This window comes from Chrysochloris asiatica, unplaced genomic scaffold (genome assembly GCF_000296735.1).
Source record: "Chrysochloris asiatica unplaced genomic scaffold, ChrAsi1.0 scaffold00001, whole genome shotgun sequence".
Taxonomy (NCBI): domain Eukaryota; kingdom Metazoa; phylum Chordata; class Mammalia; order Afrosoricida; family Chrysochloridae; genus Chrysochloris; species Chrysochloris asiatica.
The window spans coordinates 15,375,923-15,392,854 of NW_006408519.1; the positions used below are offsets into that span (position 1 = coordinate 15,375,923).

Sequence of the window (16,932 nt, forward strand, 5' to 3'; positions counted from 1 at the left end):
CACATATATATTTATAAAACAATATATACTTAATGACTGAAAATGACCAAATACAAATATGTTTGAGTTCACCTACCTTGAGAACATCTCCTTGTGCTAAATGAAATGTTCTGGCTGAAATATTGATTCCCTTTCCTGCTTGAACCTGGATACTATAAATACATTCATGGTTGTTTTCATAGTTGAGTGGATAATTTGGAGACAGCAAGATGCCTTCATTATTTGTTGCAGATGCGCCACATTCAGCTGCAGGTAAAACAGAATATTGAAGTACAGTTTAATAGAAAGCATTATCATTTTCAAATAATGTTATGTATGAAAGTGTAAATGCCTTTTATTTTACTTAGTGCATAATAGGAAGGTAATGTAGGGAATGGTCATGTCGTTTAGATGACATATTCTGTCACTCAAAAAACATATGGGAGGAAAGGACTACTGCCCTAGGAATGAACAGATGGATGGAGATATATAAGGATTCCAGTTTGTTTGTTTTTCCTAGATGAAATGATAGCATGGGGAAGTCTGAGAGCATTTTTTTTTCAAGAAAGTATTTTGAACATGTAGATCTCTACTGGGAGTGTGATAGCTCTAGAGGATAAGCACTGGACTGCAAACCACAAGTTTGGCAGCTAGAACTCACCAGTGGCTCCACAGGAGAAAGATGAAGCTTTCTGCTCCCACAAAGATTTACAGATTCAGAAACCCTATACAGGGTTGCTACGAGGTGGAACCAACTCCACAGCACTAAATAGATCTCTAATATTTTAAAATTTACAATTTAATTCTTGTATAAAAATTAGTTTGATTTTATTTTTGAATGCGTATAATTTGATTCTTTAAAAATTTTTTGCCTTTCTTGAATTTGACTCAACATTCCTACCTCAAGATCTTTAATAGCAACAAAAGGGAAACTAAGGACTACAATGGCATTGAAAGTAGGCATTTCTGACTAACCAATATTTATACCAAACTGTTCTTCTTTGGAAACGATATCACTTTTCCCAGTTTCAAGGATATGGCATTGAAAGTAGGCATTTCTGACTAACCAATATTTATACCAAACTGTTCTTCTTTGGAAACGATATCACTTTTCCCAGTTTCAAGGATAGAGTAAGGTAAGGCATTTGGGTAACCAGTACTGCTAACTTCCAGGACTGATTTTGTAAAGCCTGAGAAAGTATCAGAGCATTCTAAGAAGATCTGAGGACTTCACAAGAGATTTAGCTCCAATTTTAAAAGCTTGTAGCAAGATTGCAACATCAGAAAATAAATCCTATGTTTCAGAAATTCAATAAACTTAGTTTTCAATTTAGCTAATAACTTTCTTCTTCTTACTATACCCTACTGGGTAGGAATAGTTATAGTTTCCAAATGTATCACTAAACAGAAAAGTCATTATTCTCCAGAAATATGATTTCTTTAGACAATGATTTATGGGACCTATCTGTCGAAGTATACAAAATGAGGGTTAATGAATTATTTTACTTTCTAAATGCTTAAGCATTAAGAAAATAAAGCAAAAGGAAAAAGCCTAATGCAAAAATTAAAAGGATCAAAATGAAGCAGTCAGAATAATACCAACATCATTTAAAAGAATAACAATACAGATGATGTGATGCTAGAACCACACATAAAAAAGTATCACACAATAGCGGGTCCCCCAAGTTACTTTTAAAGTAGAGAAACCAACAAATAAAAGTATAACTATAGAACCTCACAGATACACAATATTGATATAAATTACTTTCCTTTTAATGTTACTTTATTCATCACGATGAAACATAAAAATAGATGCTCTGATGATTTCAGCTATATATAATTATAATATCAAAACAAGTCTACAAATATAGAAATGAAGGTACAAAAACAATACAATTAAAAATAGCAACACTTATCTAATGTGACATAAGATTTTGTTTTCATAAAATCACATCGCCATTGGCAAAATAAATAAGGAGGTGGCTGCTAGAATGCAGGATTTTGGCGTTTCTACCTTTGTCATTGTATTATACTGAATGAGGACTCAGTTCTTAATGTCTTCTCCTTCTTTGAACTGCTGAGAAACTTTGTGATTTGTAAGGTACAGCATGATGTCACTCATCCTTCACTTAGTGAGAAATAATCATTTACATTTTAAATCCTCCTTGATTCTTTCTGGAGTCCTGGTGTGGCGCTATGGATTAATGCACTGGACTACAAGGTTGGTTTGAACCTCAGTGTTGGTGGTTCAAGCTCACCAGCTGCTCCTTAGAAATCCTATACAGGGTCACCATGAGTCAAAACTGATTTGATGGTACTTAATAACAACAAAAAAGGTTATTTCTAACTAGCTTAAGAGAATCCAAGTATGCTAATAGAGTTATAAAGACAAATGTGTCTGGATTATACTGATGATCCACATTGTGCATATATTTTTAGAAGTTGAATTACTTCTAGAAATAGTTTTAAATTATTTTGTAGAACTATGGAGTATTGAGAATATGTTCTTAGATGTGAGTTTGCAAAATACTAATATACTGCTTAAGGGTTTGAAGGACCTTGTGCATTGCAACTACCCCAATTTACATTGAATGGGGTCGGGCTCGAGCTTCCGATCTCCGGGGAAGCTTGGATCTTTGTTACACCCACCCGGAGACCCATACCCCCCTCCCCCCACCTCCGGAAATTCCAGGCTTCAGGAAAATCTTCATACCCCCGCCCAAATCTCCATACTCCCACCCATTGTAAACTCTCCAGAACTAAACCCAGACCACAAGGACTATAAATACTCCAGTCTGTAAGAGAACAGACTACTCCAGTCTGTAAGAGAACAGACGGGCTTTTGATCTCCTTTGGTGACATAAGATTACCCCTCCCAGGTTTACTCTCAATAAACCTGACTGCTGTTGAAACTAAGTATTTGGTTATCCATGTTCATAATTAAGGTCTGTTTTATTTTTCCCAGCAATAGAAGTAATTCTTATAGAAATGGCTATAATAATCCCTCCCTTAAATGAATAGTTTGATTATGTCTATGTGAGTGTGTATATTAGAGAGAAATGATCGTATATGTACAACATTTAGTACAGTGCCTGAAATATAAGAGCTCAATAAACTAAAGTTATCATTAAGGATGCTAATGATGGTAACATGTGACACATACAGGGAAAAAATTGGGTATTTATCTTATTTCACTATAAGAAACCTATGCAGATGCAGAAAAACACGTATTGTTAAAAAGCCAAAGGACTCATCATAACTTTGTAATTATTTATATTAATAATTGCTTTCACAACTTATATATAAACTGAGACACAATATCCCCTCCAACCCATCCATAAAAAGAAAAAAAAAAAAGTTGAAGCAAGAAGTTACTTGAACAACCCTTTAAAAGATACCATTTTACTATTAAGACTGCAAAATAAATATTATTGGGTCTAAATTAAATAGCTGGAGTCCTAGTGTGGCACTGTGGGATAAAGCACAGTACCAAGATTGGTTGGAATTACCAGGACAATGGTTCAAACTCATCAGCCGCACCTTGGAAATCCTGTATAGGTTTGCTATGAGTCGGAACCAACTTGATGGCACTTATCAACAAAAACAACAAATACTATATAATTAAAGGAAGTTATCTGACTTTTATATTAAAAAAATCAGATGTTGACGTATTTTACTATTTCAGTTACTTTTAAATGGTCTACATAAAGAAATATGGAATCTTGGTGTGGCTTGTGGGTTAACACGCTGCACTGCAAAGTCCCTTTGAACTGCAAGGTCAGCAATTCAAAGTCACCAGTTGCTCCTCAGAAACCCTATTCAGGGTTGCTGTGGGTCAGAACCAACTCGACAGCACTTAACAACATAAAAAGAAATAAGAACAGGAATTAAATAAGAATAGGAGAATTAAGGAAGAAATTCCAGATCAACTTAGCATCTTCTTTATCAATGAAAACTGGTTATATAATTTGTGGAACCATTGTAAAATGAAAATATTCTTTGTTCCTTGTTCAAAGCATCGTAAGAATTTCAAGCAAGCAATTGTTGTTGTTGTTAAGTGCCTTCGAGTCGGTTCCTACCCATAGGGGCCCTGTACAGGGTTTCCGAGGTTTCAAATCCTTTCGTTCTCCCGTGGAGTGACTGGTAGTTTCGAACCGCTGACCTTAAGGTTGGTAGGCTGATTTGTAACCACTACGCTACCATAGCTCCTTGCAATAAAGAGCATCCAATCAACCAGGATCTCTTCTGATCATGTGCTCTTTTCTACCGCATAGGTTTCACACTGGTGAATACACTACAGTTATTCCTCACAACCCCACAAGCTCAAATTTCTTTTCTTCCCTGTTAGAGATAAAAACACCAAAGTAAGGTTTTTTTTGGTTTGCTTGTTTTGCCAAAACTGAGTAAATATCATGTATTACAGGTGGGATTTACAAGTCATTACCCATGTTGTTAAAAGGCTGAACATGTCTCATTTCTTTTTCAGACCAAAATACATTTTCAACTGGAAAGAAGAAATTGTTATTAGTTATCCCAGACAAAAGGTATAAACTGAGACTATCCCAGGAAAATTTTAATGACTTCTTTGCACTTTAACTGTTTCCCACACTACTCAAGGCATTTAAAGATGAACAGAATTGTCATATGTGGACTACGACGTGTCCTAGAAGTCAGAATAAAATCTTCTCATATTTAATTCATAAATCTATATTCTATTATATAAAATCATTAATGTTTAGGATGACTACTTTTATGAAGACAACATCTTAAAACATAAAATAAAAATCTTACAAAATATTCTACTTTACAGATGCAGAAAAAGCACTATTTTTTCAATATAAGTTTTAATAAAATTAAATTTTTCTTCTAAAGAAAGTTAATAAAGAACTTTGTTTTTCCACAAGACCACTCTCCATGATCTAATAAATTAATACATATTTTGGTAGATGGAATCTCATCCTTGATTTTATGTTTATATTTAAAATACACCAAAGGAACACTGACTTCCAGTTGAAACTGAAGATCTCTATACAGGTTATCTCAGCACGTTAGCTGTTGTGGTCTTGCTTGCTAAGTGGATTTGAACGAGGACTAACATTGAAATGAACAACAAACTTTGTAACCATCGACTATATGCTTGCTTAAGTTAAACAGTGAACATGATTTTGTCCAAGCTCTGTGGTAAGTGTCACATGATTGTTTCCACTGGCAAATCTAAATTTGACAATCTCTTTTTTAAAATATACTTAGAATCAGTAAATCAAAATTCATGGATTGCCATTCAAGGTCCTTTATAATATGACCCCAGACAAATCTCCAGCTATAACCTGCCATTCTCATCCTTGGACATTGCAATTCAGTCATTCCAAGCTACCTGCCTTTTGCCATTGTCTTCTGCTTGAAACCTTTATACATGTTGTTTCATTTAAATGTAAGCACCACCTCTGGCCAAGGTGATTTCAGAAGAAAATGACTCACATGGACTTATAATGCTATGGTTCTTTTCCAGTGTCAGCTGGTTTCGATGTACAAAATATATAAAATAATGTCACAATGGATACTCAGAGATAATTCTCACATGCAACATTCACAATTGCATATTTACATAAACACAAAAGAGATACAATAGGTACAGTGTTTTCATTGCAAGATTTCACAGTATGTGATACAAATACATGTTTACAAAACACCTAAAAATGAGGATGCAAAAGCATTGGCAAACTGTGAGTGAGCACTCATAAGAGATGTTAAAATTAACTTATTAAAGGAACCTGTAACAGAACAACAATTTCTAAAAAGGAGAAAATATAACAGTTAATCCTAGGAAGATAAGCTTATACAAAAAAATAATAACTCAATAGGAAAGAAGAGTTCGAGTGAAAGAAATTCTAAAAATACAAATGGCAGGAGCATACAGGAAAAAAGTCACCACCTCAAGACCAGAGTGGCATTTATAGACAGCATACAGCTACCACTGAACAAACACAAATTCATGACTCAGTAGATGAGGGCAATGTGAGGGTGTCAGACAGACGCTGTAAGGAACATCATATATATGATTCAACATATGTATGTGAAAATGTTGGTATAATACAAATAAAACTATAAGGATACTTTAATGTAGGCAATTAATATAGTTGATGAAAATGCATCCTAACATATTTGAAGTGGCTGAAGGCAAATAAAGGAACATTCTGTGTACCATTTGGTTGTTCAAATTATTATATAAAATCCTGAGTGTTTGTGCATATCCCCCCCAGTCTTCCCCTCCAAAAAAACCCCCAACAAAACAAAATAAACAGAAGCAAATACTGTTGAATGATGATGCACGGAGGTGAATGTAATCATTGCAATGAAAAGATGGTGTAAAACCAATATTCTCCCATGTAAACTATCACTCAGTTAACAACAAATTGATAAAACAACACATTGATTAAGTCATTTGAAAGATTATTTGTTACACATCGAGAATGTGAAATATAGTGTTAAAATCCACATAGAGGGACTTAGAATCAATTAGTTCAATGGACTACTGGAACATGTGGAAATTAGTCTCCAGGATTCTGAGACCAAAAGAACTAGATGTGGCTGGCTACCATCACCAACTTCTCTGGAAGGGATCACATTAGGGGGTCCTGGATAGAGTGGATTAAAATGTGGAACAAAACTCAAAAAAATTTAATAAAAAAATTATTTTAAAGATGAGGTTTACTGGTTAGAAAGAGACTGAAGGAACCTCACACTATGACCCTCAACCACTTTTCAGGTCTGGAAAGGAATTCACCCTCATGGCCCAATTTTCAGCCAGTAGTAGATAGGTTTATGGTGGAGTCAGAGAAAGGGGACAACAACATTGACAAGGAATGCTCACTATGGAATGGTCAATAATCATTACAATGGAACAAAGTATGATTTTTTTAATGTAAAACTGATAATCTGCCCTGTAAACCTTAACTCAAGTCACAACAAAAACTCAACAATAAAGGGCAACATTTTCCTAAGGACAAAGTTGAGAAGGGAAAGGAAGGGGGTGGAATGCAGGTTAAAACCACAGTGAGGAAGCAGAATGACTGTTGTTACATGGAGAAGATTGTAATCGTTGTGATGAAACAAAGTGTATGATTTGTTGAATGTAAAGCCAGTAATGTATGTATGTAAGCATTCAATCAATTCACAATAAAAAAAAAAAAAAAATCCTCATAGAACTTGCATTCCAGTAGAAATGACAGATGTTTTCTATATGATCACTGAGTGTATCCGTGTGGTCATTGATACACTGTGGTAGTGTAGTGGTTATGAGTCAGGCTGTTAATCTTATGGTCAGCAGTTCAAAACTACCAGAGGCTCCAAGGTAGAAAGAGGAGGATTTCTGCTCCCGTAAAGATTTACAGCCTCGGAAACCCTCTACAGGGTTTCTATGAGTCAGAACTGACTCCACAGCACATAACCACCACCATCACTGAAATGAGTGTCCAATATCTATAGTTACATGACTGGGAATCTTGTCCTCTTCTGAGTAGTCAAGAAGAGATTCCCTGAGGAAGTGAAATACAAAAATAAAATAAAAGTGATGAGGTAATTGGTAGTAAGGGTAATCATATTCCAAATACAGTAAGCAGTTGTAAAACTTTTCAGCTGATAAGTTCTGATAACTCGAAAACCAACAATGGAAAAGGTTTTTTGTGGGTGTGTGTGAAGTGAGCTAGATGCAGAACTTTCATGATAAGACTTTCTTTTTGTGTTTATCTCTGGAACAGTAAGGAATTTCTGTTGTTGTTTTTGCTCTGTTTTGTTTTATTTTTGGTGCAGGAACACCATTGTATTTAAAAATTAAAAAGTTAGTTGCACAAGTTGAAAAAAATAGAGGATATAATGAAAAGTAGAAAAGAACCCTGAATGAGCTATTTTGATTCTAAAAATAAGTTGTTGTTTTTTTTTTTTTAGGATTCTGTATCAGAAAACTATTGTTTTTCTCTCCAGATATTGCAGAGTTGTCCGAAAGTGAGGTAAGAACACATTTTACTACCTCAACCATAAGTGTAGCACCTTTTTTCCTTATTTTGGTCTTGAGTTAAGCCAATATTAAGTTATTAATGACAGATCATGTTTCCTTCCTCTGATTCGAACAAGGTGATTGTTGGTTGCTGTTGTTGTTGTTAGGTGCCATCCAGTTGGTTCTGACTCATGCACAACAGAAGGAAGTGCTGCACCATGCTCACAATCGTTGTTATGCGTGAGCCCATTGCTCCTGCCACTGTGCCAGTCCATCTCCTCAGGGGTCTTCCCCTTTTTCACTGACCTTCCACTACACCACACTTTATGTCCTTTTCTAGGGACTGGTCTTTCCTTAGAACATGTCCAAAGTCTGAGAGACAAAGTCTCACCATCCTGATTTCTAAGGAGTATTCTGACTGTACTTCATCCAACAGAGATTTGTTTGTTCTTCTGGCAGTCCATGGTCATTTTAATATTTTCCTCTAAACCAGGACTCACATGCATCAATTCTTCTACCGTCTTCCTTATTCATTATCCAACTTTCAAATGCACATGAGGCTATTGAAAGGACAATGGCTTGAGTCAGATGCACCTTAATCCTCACACTGACATCTTTGCTCTGCAATGCTTTAAAAAGGTCTTGTGCATTTGCAGATTTGCTTAATCCACTTCTGTTTGCATGAGTGTTGATAGTAGATCCAAACAAAATGAAGTAGGCAAACATCTTTAAATCATAGACTTTAATCATAAGAAAGCTTTATGTAACTTAGTAGATGGTTAAGTAAATAATTGTGGAGAATGGATCTTCTGTGATATTTTTAACATATACATATTTTCTGTAAATCTCTCATCAACATTATACCTTTCTTTTATTGAAAAAACAAACAAACACAAATTCTATGCATATAAAATACTTTTCATTTAAAAATACAGATTAAGAAATCTGTTTCTGGTACCAATATGAAATTCTTTGCTGAGTATGAAAATAAAATGTTGATAAATGTGGCTTTAGTTGGATTGGAGAGGGAGAGATATATGTACTGGCATCTGGTGATAAGAGACAATGCTACAGTGAGGGATTCAGTAGAGCAGGATACCCATTGAAATTCAATTTTTCTTGCTTACTAAAAAACAGGCCAACCCATGCATCATTAATCTCCATTACTGGGCTAAGAAAATCTGGTAACATCTATTGTGTGCATACAGTCATATATTTTCAGATAAACAGGTAAATTTTTTTCAGTAATTTGGCTGGTAAACTTGAAAAATTTCTATGATCAGTGAAGTTTGCAGTTTTTTGTTAAAGAATGTACATTGCAGTTGGATTTATTCTTTTATACTATTTTAGTAGCATAAGAGGTTATTTTTAAAATTGTGTTTTGTGAGAGCTGTTAAACTAAACAACTTGTATTATACCAAATATTAGAAAGATTTCAGAAGTAAACATATGGTATGCTGTATCAAATAATTTAACTGAAAAGAAATGTATTCTCCAGATGTTTAGTTATTATTGGGGAAAATGTGCTTGTGGTAATACAGGAGGGTTTGTTGTTGTTAAGTGTCTTTGAGTCAATTCCGACCCATCCTGACCCTGTATAGGCTTTCCGAGGAGCAGCTGGGTGAGCTTGAACCACCGACCTTGCAGTTCAAATGGCTTTGCAGTCTGAACTTTGCATTAAGTCACAGTGCCACACCATTTAAAACTGTTAAATGAAATGCATTGGACTACTAACTGAAAAGTTGTTGGTTTGAACATATCATCTATTTTTGGGAAAAAAGATGAAATCGTCTGCTTCCAGAAAGATTTACAGCCTCAGAAAACTTATAGAACAGTTCCACTCTGTCTTAGAGGGTTGGAATTGACTTGATGGCAGTGAGTTTAGCTTTTTGATATGTGAATTAATCTATTTTGGTTGTGTGTTTTTTTAGTTTCTATCAGCTAATCAAGCCCAGTATGTTACACATGACTTATTTCATCAAATGGAGCCATTTTACAAGAATGTCATTATTTTATGTGTATCTGTTGTTGTTGTTGTAAGTGCCGTCGAGTTGGTTCTGACCCATAGCGACCCCGTACAGGGTTTCCAAGGGTGTAAATCTTTACGGGAGTAGAAAGCTTCATCTTTCTCCCACGGAGCCACTGGTAGTTTCGAACCGCTGACCTTAAGGTTTGCAGCCCGATTTGTAACCACTACGCTACCAGAGCTCCTTTTATGTGTATCTAAGAATGCAAAAATGACAAATGAACTAGGCGAACCACTGGTGACACTCTACATACTGATGTCAAAAGTGTTCAAATGGTTACTTTGTTAAAGAACATCTAACAAGTTGTGAAGTGCAGTACAATATATTAATGCAATGGACTTTGTTTGAAAGTACTGCTCCTGAAATATGCTCACAACTTGGCAGAATTAATACCACATTTGTTCTATGGAGAGTGTTAGTCAAACATAGTCTTTCTATCTCAAATCAGTACTTGTTTAATGCTTACTCTTGAAAGGGGTAGAGAGGCATATTAATTAGAGGCTAATGATAATAATTTGAGGCTAGAGAGGTATATTAATTTCCTTATGCCACTACTAAATCTATGAAAACCTATCAGAATTACTTTTAGGAAGTCTTGTTTTTCTTCCTTTTGTTCTTAGATAACAGTGATACTTTACTGACTCTCTTTCCAGCATCTTCAAATATATATAATGCTATATGTCCTCAAGGGCAAACTAGTGTTTATTAAAATTATCATCAATTCAGTGATTTTTCAAAAGTTTTTTCAGAGGAATTTAAATTGGAATTTGTTATCTTTGTCCTGCTAAATTTTATTTTAATTTTTGTTTATGTTCATTATTTAGTATCCATAACCATTGGTATATTATGTATTAACTGTTGTTATATAGTTAAAGTACCTAAGTTTAAAGCATTTTTAAAAACAAATAAATGTTCACTTTCCTGAATGGAAGATCTCTTATAACTTGACACTGCCAGTTTCTTTCATTTTTCCTCCCATAAATAGTTACTAAGGTTCTACAGTGCTCATTTACATATTAAAATGAGATTATCAACAATATTAACCTCACAAATACCAGATACTATGTAAAGAATTGGACTACTCTCGTGTGATACAATAGGATAATCAGTAGACTGCTAACCACCAGCAGGTTTTTAGAACACGGTCGCTATAAGTCAGATCCGACTCCAAGGCACTAAACAACAACGTGTTAGGAATTTGAGACAAACTTATTCCAGGAAAAAGAGACGTGGAAATTGGTACATGCATTAATATTTAATCTCTAGCATGTTACAAGTTATCTAGCATGTTACAAGTCGATTTGTATCATGGACTGTTGTTGTAAAGTGTCATGGAGTTGGTTCTGACTCATAGAGACCCTGTGTAGGATTTCTGAGGTGTGACTAGTGGGTTGAACTGCTGACTTTGTGGTTAGCAGTCCAGTGCTTATCTTACAGTGCTATACCAGGACTTCATGCAATAGACTAAGGTGGTAAAAATGAGGCAGTAATACAGTTTTAGGAGTCCTGATGTGGTACCATAGAATAAACACTGGACAGCTAACCACAAAATTGGTGATTCAAACCTACCAGCCACTCTTTGGAAACCTTATACAGGGTCACTATTTGTAAGAACCAACTCAAGACACTTAACAACACAATCCATTTTAAAGGAGTAAAGAGAAAATAATGTCAGGGAAGATTTAATGAAATAAGTAGTCTTTGATTTGAATTTTAGGATGAAGAGATTACATCTTGAATTGAAGTGCTTGAGTGAAGCAGAGAGAAGTGAACCACACTGACATGTTTGGAAGAACCAGTAGTTTACATGGCATTCTAAGACATTCGTGCTTTATTCATTTGTGAAAACATAAAGACAAAATCATGAGTAGATTTGGGAAATTCATTTGGGAAACACCATTGGGAATGGGTTCCCATAAGGAGAACAACCAATAGAAATGTATTGTGACATTTCAGAAAGGAGATGGCAAAAACTTGAAACAAAGTGATGAGGGGAAAAGAAATGCGGAATTAAAAGTTGTAGAACTTGAAGACTAGTTGGATGTGAAGGAATGAAGGTGAGGAAAAGGCAGAGAAGATAGTAGAGATGACTGACTATGTTGATGAACTTAGTTTGTATACATGGCGAATTTCGTGTGCATATGGGATTAACAGGTGGAGGTGTTCAGTATGCCGCTAGACATATTTGCAGTAATGGGATTGAGATACTTAGCTCAGAGCAAACGATTTTGGCTAAAGAACACACATGGACTAAGGAGACAAACAAAGACCAGAGGCTATTGTTGTTAAGTGCAGTCAAGTTGGTTCTGACTCACCTGTATAAGGTTTGATCTGCTAACTTTGTGATGATCAGTCTAGTGACTATCCTACAACACCACACCAGGGTTCCATAGAGGGCATATTGTTGTTAAGTGTTGTTGAATTGGTTCTGACTCCTAGTGACCCTGTAAAAGTTTTTGGAGGGAGCTGCGGGTGATTTTGAATCCTCTAAATTGCAGTTCAAATAAACCTTTTGGTTGAGTGCGTGTCCTACAGTCCATTGTTGTTGTTAAGTGCTGTTGAATTGGTTCTGACCCATAGTGACCCTGTATACGGTTTCCAAGAGACGGTTTGTAGGCTTGTACCACCAACTTTGCAGTTCAAATCGACTTTGCAGTCCAGGGCTTTAACCCACAGCACTACACCAGGGAAGAGACCATAAGAACTTAAAAGCCAGACAAAAGTAGACTAAGAGAAGATGATACCATGGAAAAGGTGAGAGGGAATAATTTCAAAAATCTAATTTTCAGCAATTTCAAAAGCCAGGGGAATTTTAATTAGGGTAAAGAATATTAAGAATTCACTGGTTTGGGCAATTAATAAAACCAGCAGAAAAGGAGTAAGACCATGAATTTACTGAATTTTAGTTATTGAGAGAGAGAATACAGGTTTAAAGCAGCGTTTCTTTTTTTGGTTTGTTTTGTTTTGAAGCAATGCTTTTTTTTGGCTAGCTCGCTTTGTGATTAATTTAGAACTAAAACAATAAAAGATGTAGAGATATTTATTTTCTAAGAAAAGATAACAGAACAAATGTTGAGGCTACAATGACATTTAAAAAAAAAGTCCCTGATTCCTGAGACTTGATAGTCTAGTAAAAGTAGAACTGGTATAATGAAGAAGTCACTTGGGAAAATCTGTGTGACTTATAAGTATGATAAGTGAAGACATTTATTGAAATTCACATATTCTATGAATATGACACCACATAATATAAAAACATATATGTAAACATATGTACATATAAAATATAAACATATACTATGATTATAACTATAAAACATCATATATATACATAAACAAATGAACATAGGTTTCAGAAAAATGACTCTTAAAATTATCAGTGAACTATTTTGATAAAAATGGTACCATTTTTCATTATAACTTGCATATTGCCAAATTGACTGAGATTATTATTGATTGATAGTGATAAGACATTCAGACGACCTATGTTTACACTCTGATTCTTTCATTTAACTGAACTGGTAATGGAATATTATAATTATTGGTATCTCATCTAAACGTTTGTATATAAATGCTAATATACCTTTGAATGAACCCTGATGTGGCATGATAAGTTAAACACTAGACTGGCAACCACAAGGTTAGCAGTTCAAACCCACCAGCTGCTTTCAAAACTCCTATACAAAGTTGCAATGAGTCAAGATCAATTCAAAGGCACTTAATAACAACTATAACACCTTTAAGTACACTTTCATAAATTCTTATAATGCAAAGTGATGGATGTTTTTATATTTTCTCATGCAATTTCTTTTCCTTTACCTCATTTTTGAACATTTTATTGTATTTTTGGTAAAAGTTTACATAGTAAACTTGTTTTAGATTCAACAAGTCATACTCAAATTCGTATAACAATTGTTCCATGTCATTAGTTGCTATTCTCCTCAATGTGTCAACATCCTCTCCATTTCTATCCTGCTGTCTCAGTTTCTATTCTGCCAGTTTCCTTGCCCTTCTTTGACGGCTTGCCTTTGTCATGGGGCAAAAACTGTCTTTTGAACTAGTATTGTCTCTGATTTGTTCAAAGAAGCACATTCCTAATAAGTGTTATTGTTTATTTTATTGACCAATCTATTATGTGGCTTAAAGGTGAGTTCTAGGGGTGGTTTCTAGTACATGTTAAAGTTGCCTTAGCTCAGGAGTTTCTCTGATCTCTATCAGTGCAGTAAGTCTGGTCTGTTTATGAATTTTAGCTTTGTCTTACACTTTTTTCAATTTGAACCAAGATCTTCTATGGTATTCCTGGTTGTATTTGTTGGCAATGGTGGCTGCGCACCATCTAGTTTTCTGGTGTTATGCTAGAGGCAGTTGTGGATCTTGTGGGCTAATTGTTTCCTTGAGTTATTGACTTCACTCTGTTTCAGGCAAGAAGAAAACAATAGTTGTATCTTCATCAGGAGATGCTTTGGTGAGGAAAACTGAATTGTAGTGGTAAGTGTTCCAAGAGTATGGCAACATACAAAATTTGTCAAGTCCCAAGTTTTTAATTTCAAAACTAAGGCACCAACCATCACTTCATGGCACATGTGTTCTTATCTGGGTTCATTAATTCATTGTAATATCCACAAATAACTCAGTCAGTCATTTATGGTGCTAATATGGGTAGTTAACAGCTTACAATTGTTTCAGTTAGGACAGCCTCTCTCAGCCATGCCCACAGAGAGACCTCTTTCTGCCTGGTAAATGTTAAGCAAAGCTTTTTTTAGTGGTGCTAATAAATGTCCACAGTACATACAACTGCCCCCTCAGCTCTAGCTCCATAGGTCAGCAAACCTAGCTGACCAATCAAATGTCTGGAAGCACTCCACTATTCTGCAAGCAAGTGTGCTCCTCCAAGTCACTCAGCTTTATTGCTTCATGGTCTGGGTAACCCAACCCTGTCTCATGTTCTGGGTTCTGCTGATCCTGTTCCTCTGCCACTCCTTTGATGTCACAGCTTTCTGTCCCTGGGTCAAGGAGATTCAATGTGTTGGAATTTCTGGGTCCAAATGACATGTTCCATTTCTAGTTCTTCTTCTTTGATGGTAGCAAAGTCCTCTACTCCTGCTTCTGAGTTAGGGTTCCCATGTTAGAGTACTAAGTTTTTACAATCACAATTACTTCTGTTAACAATCATTGACAACTGAAGCATATCATCCTATCATTATCTTTTCCCATCTTCTTTTACCGGGACCCACCAGGGAAAGAATGTTTTAGTGGGAGTTACAAAGACTTAAGGCAAGAAGTGACATATTAAATAATTCACTACAGCATACTACTATGGGAGTCCTGGAGTGGCACTGCAAGCACTGGACCACAAGGTCAGTTTGAACTGCGAGGTCTGCAGACCAAACTCACGAGCCACTCCTTGGAAACCCTAAACAGGCTGCTATGAATCAGAACTGACTTGATGACACTTAACAGCAACACACTAGTATACTTATCAAGGCACAGAGAAAGTTTACTAAATATTTTACTTGTTTTCTCCTTTTTAACTCAGTAAGAAAGAGGTAATTATAATAAGAATAAAAGACATCAGGCATTATTGGAATGGAAATAATCATACAGAATATAAAAACAAAATGTAATTATTTCATCATGTTCTTGTTGTTGGGTGGTATCAAGTCAGTTCTGACCCACAGTGACCCTATATAGGGTTTCAGAGAAGTGGCGAGTTAGCTTGAGTCTCTGATTTTTTTGGTTCGAACCAGCTTTGCAGTCTAGCACATTAACTCACAGTGTCACACCAGGACTCCATTTCATCTAGTACATGTTAATTATTCTACATAGATAGATCTGAACAAAATATAAACAGTAACAATAGCTAGTGGTATTTTTAAGGGCTTTCTATTGTTGTTGCTAAGTGCCATTGAGTTAGTTCCCATTTATAGAGACCCTGTACAGGGTTTCTGAGGAGCAGCTGATAAGCTTGAACCAATTGTGGTTAGCAGACCAGTACTTATCCCAAAGCAGCACCACAATAGGACTCCCATGAGCCCTTAAACTCTCTGTGAATGAAGCCTTTGTTTCTAAGAAAGAATTTGAAGATGGGAGAGCTTGAGTAATCTGCATTCAGTTACATTAAGTATTGATTCAAACCCTGATTTGTCTGTCTTCACATCCATGACTTTTAACCTTTGTTTGATATGTGCATTAAGAAGCTAACAAGAGCCAAAACTGTACCATCAAGAACTTCAAGTTGGTAAGGAAGATAGGAAGTGGCAAAAATTACTATTCTACAAAGTAGAAGGAAGAGAAAATAAAATATAACATTGAATTGCTTGAACCGAAGCTAAATATCAGAGCAGTTGCCATGTAGTTTATTGCAACTCATTGTGCTCCCTCACTTGTCATAGCAGAACTGTGGTCACCAGGTATTGAGCAGATAATTTTTCCTAAGTAGATTGCAAGCCTTTCCACTGAGGTACTTCTGCCCCTTAAAAACCCATTGCAATGGAATGAATTCCAACTTACAGTGGTCCCGTGCAGGGTTTCTGAGGTTGAAATCTTTACGGAAGCAGACAGCCTCATATTTCTTCCATGGAACAGTTGGTGGGTTTGAAATGCTGATCTTGTGGTTATCAGTTCGATGCTTATCCTACAGTACCACCTGTTGTTGTTGTTAAATACATTCAAGTCGGTTCCAACTCATAGTGACCCTGTATATGGTTTCAAAAGAGCAACTGGGGGTTGATACCAGAACTTGGTATCATAGTGGTTACGAATCAGGCTTCAAACCGCAAGGTCAGCAGTTCGAAACTACCAGCGGTTCCGCGGGAGAAAGATGAGGCTTTCTGATCCCGTAAAGATTTACAGTCTCGGAAACTCTGTACAGGGTCTCTATGAGTCGGAACCGACTCCACGGCACATAACAATAACAATAACTATATATATATA

At 35.7% G+C, this 16,932-nt stretch overlaps 1 protein-coding gene across 2 annotated transcripts in view; it reads right to left on the reverse strand.

Annotated features, from left to right (window-relative positions):
- CSMD3 (CUB and Sushi multiple domains 3) overlaps positions 1 to 16,932 on the reverse strand; it is a 1,928,297-nt gene that overhangs the window by 553,489 nt on the left and 1,357,876 nt on the right. For both annotated transcript variants that reach the window (XM_006830658.1, XM_006830657.1), the window contains one exon: positions 77 to 246. In XM_006830658.1, coding sequence (XP_006830721.1) covers positions 77 to 246 — 170 coding nt within the window. The remainder of the gene's footprint in view (positions 1 to 76; positions 247 to 16,932) is intronic.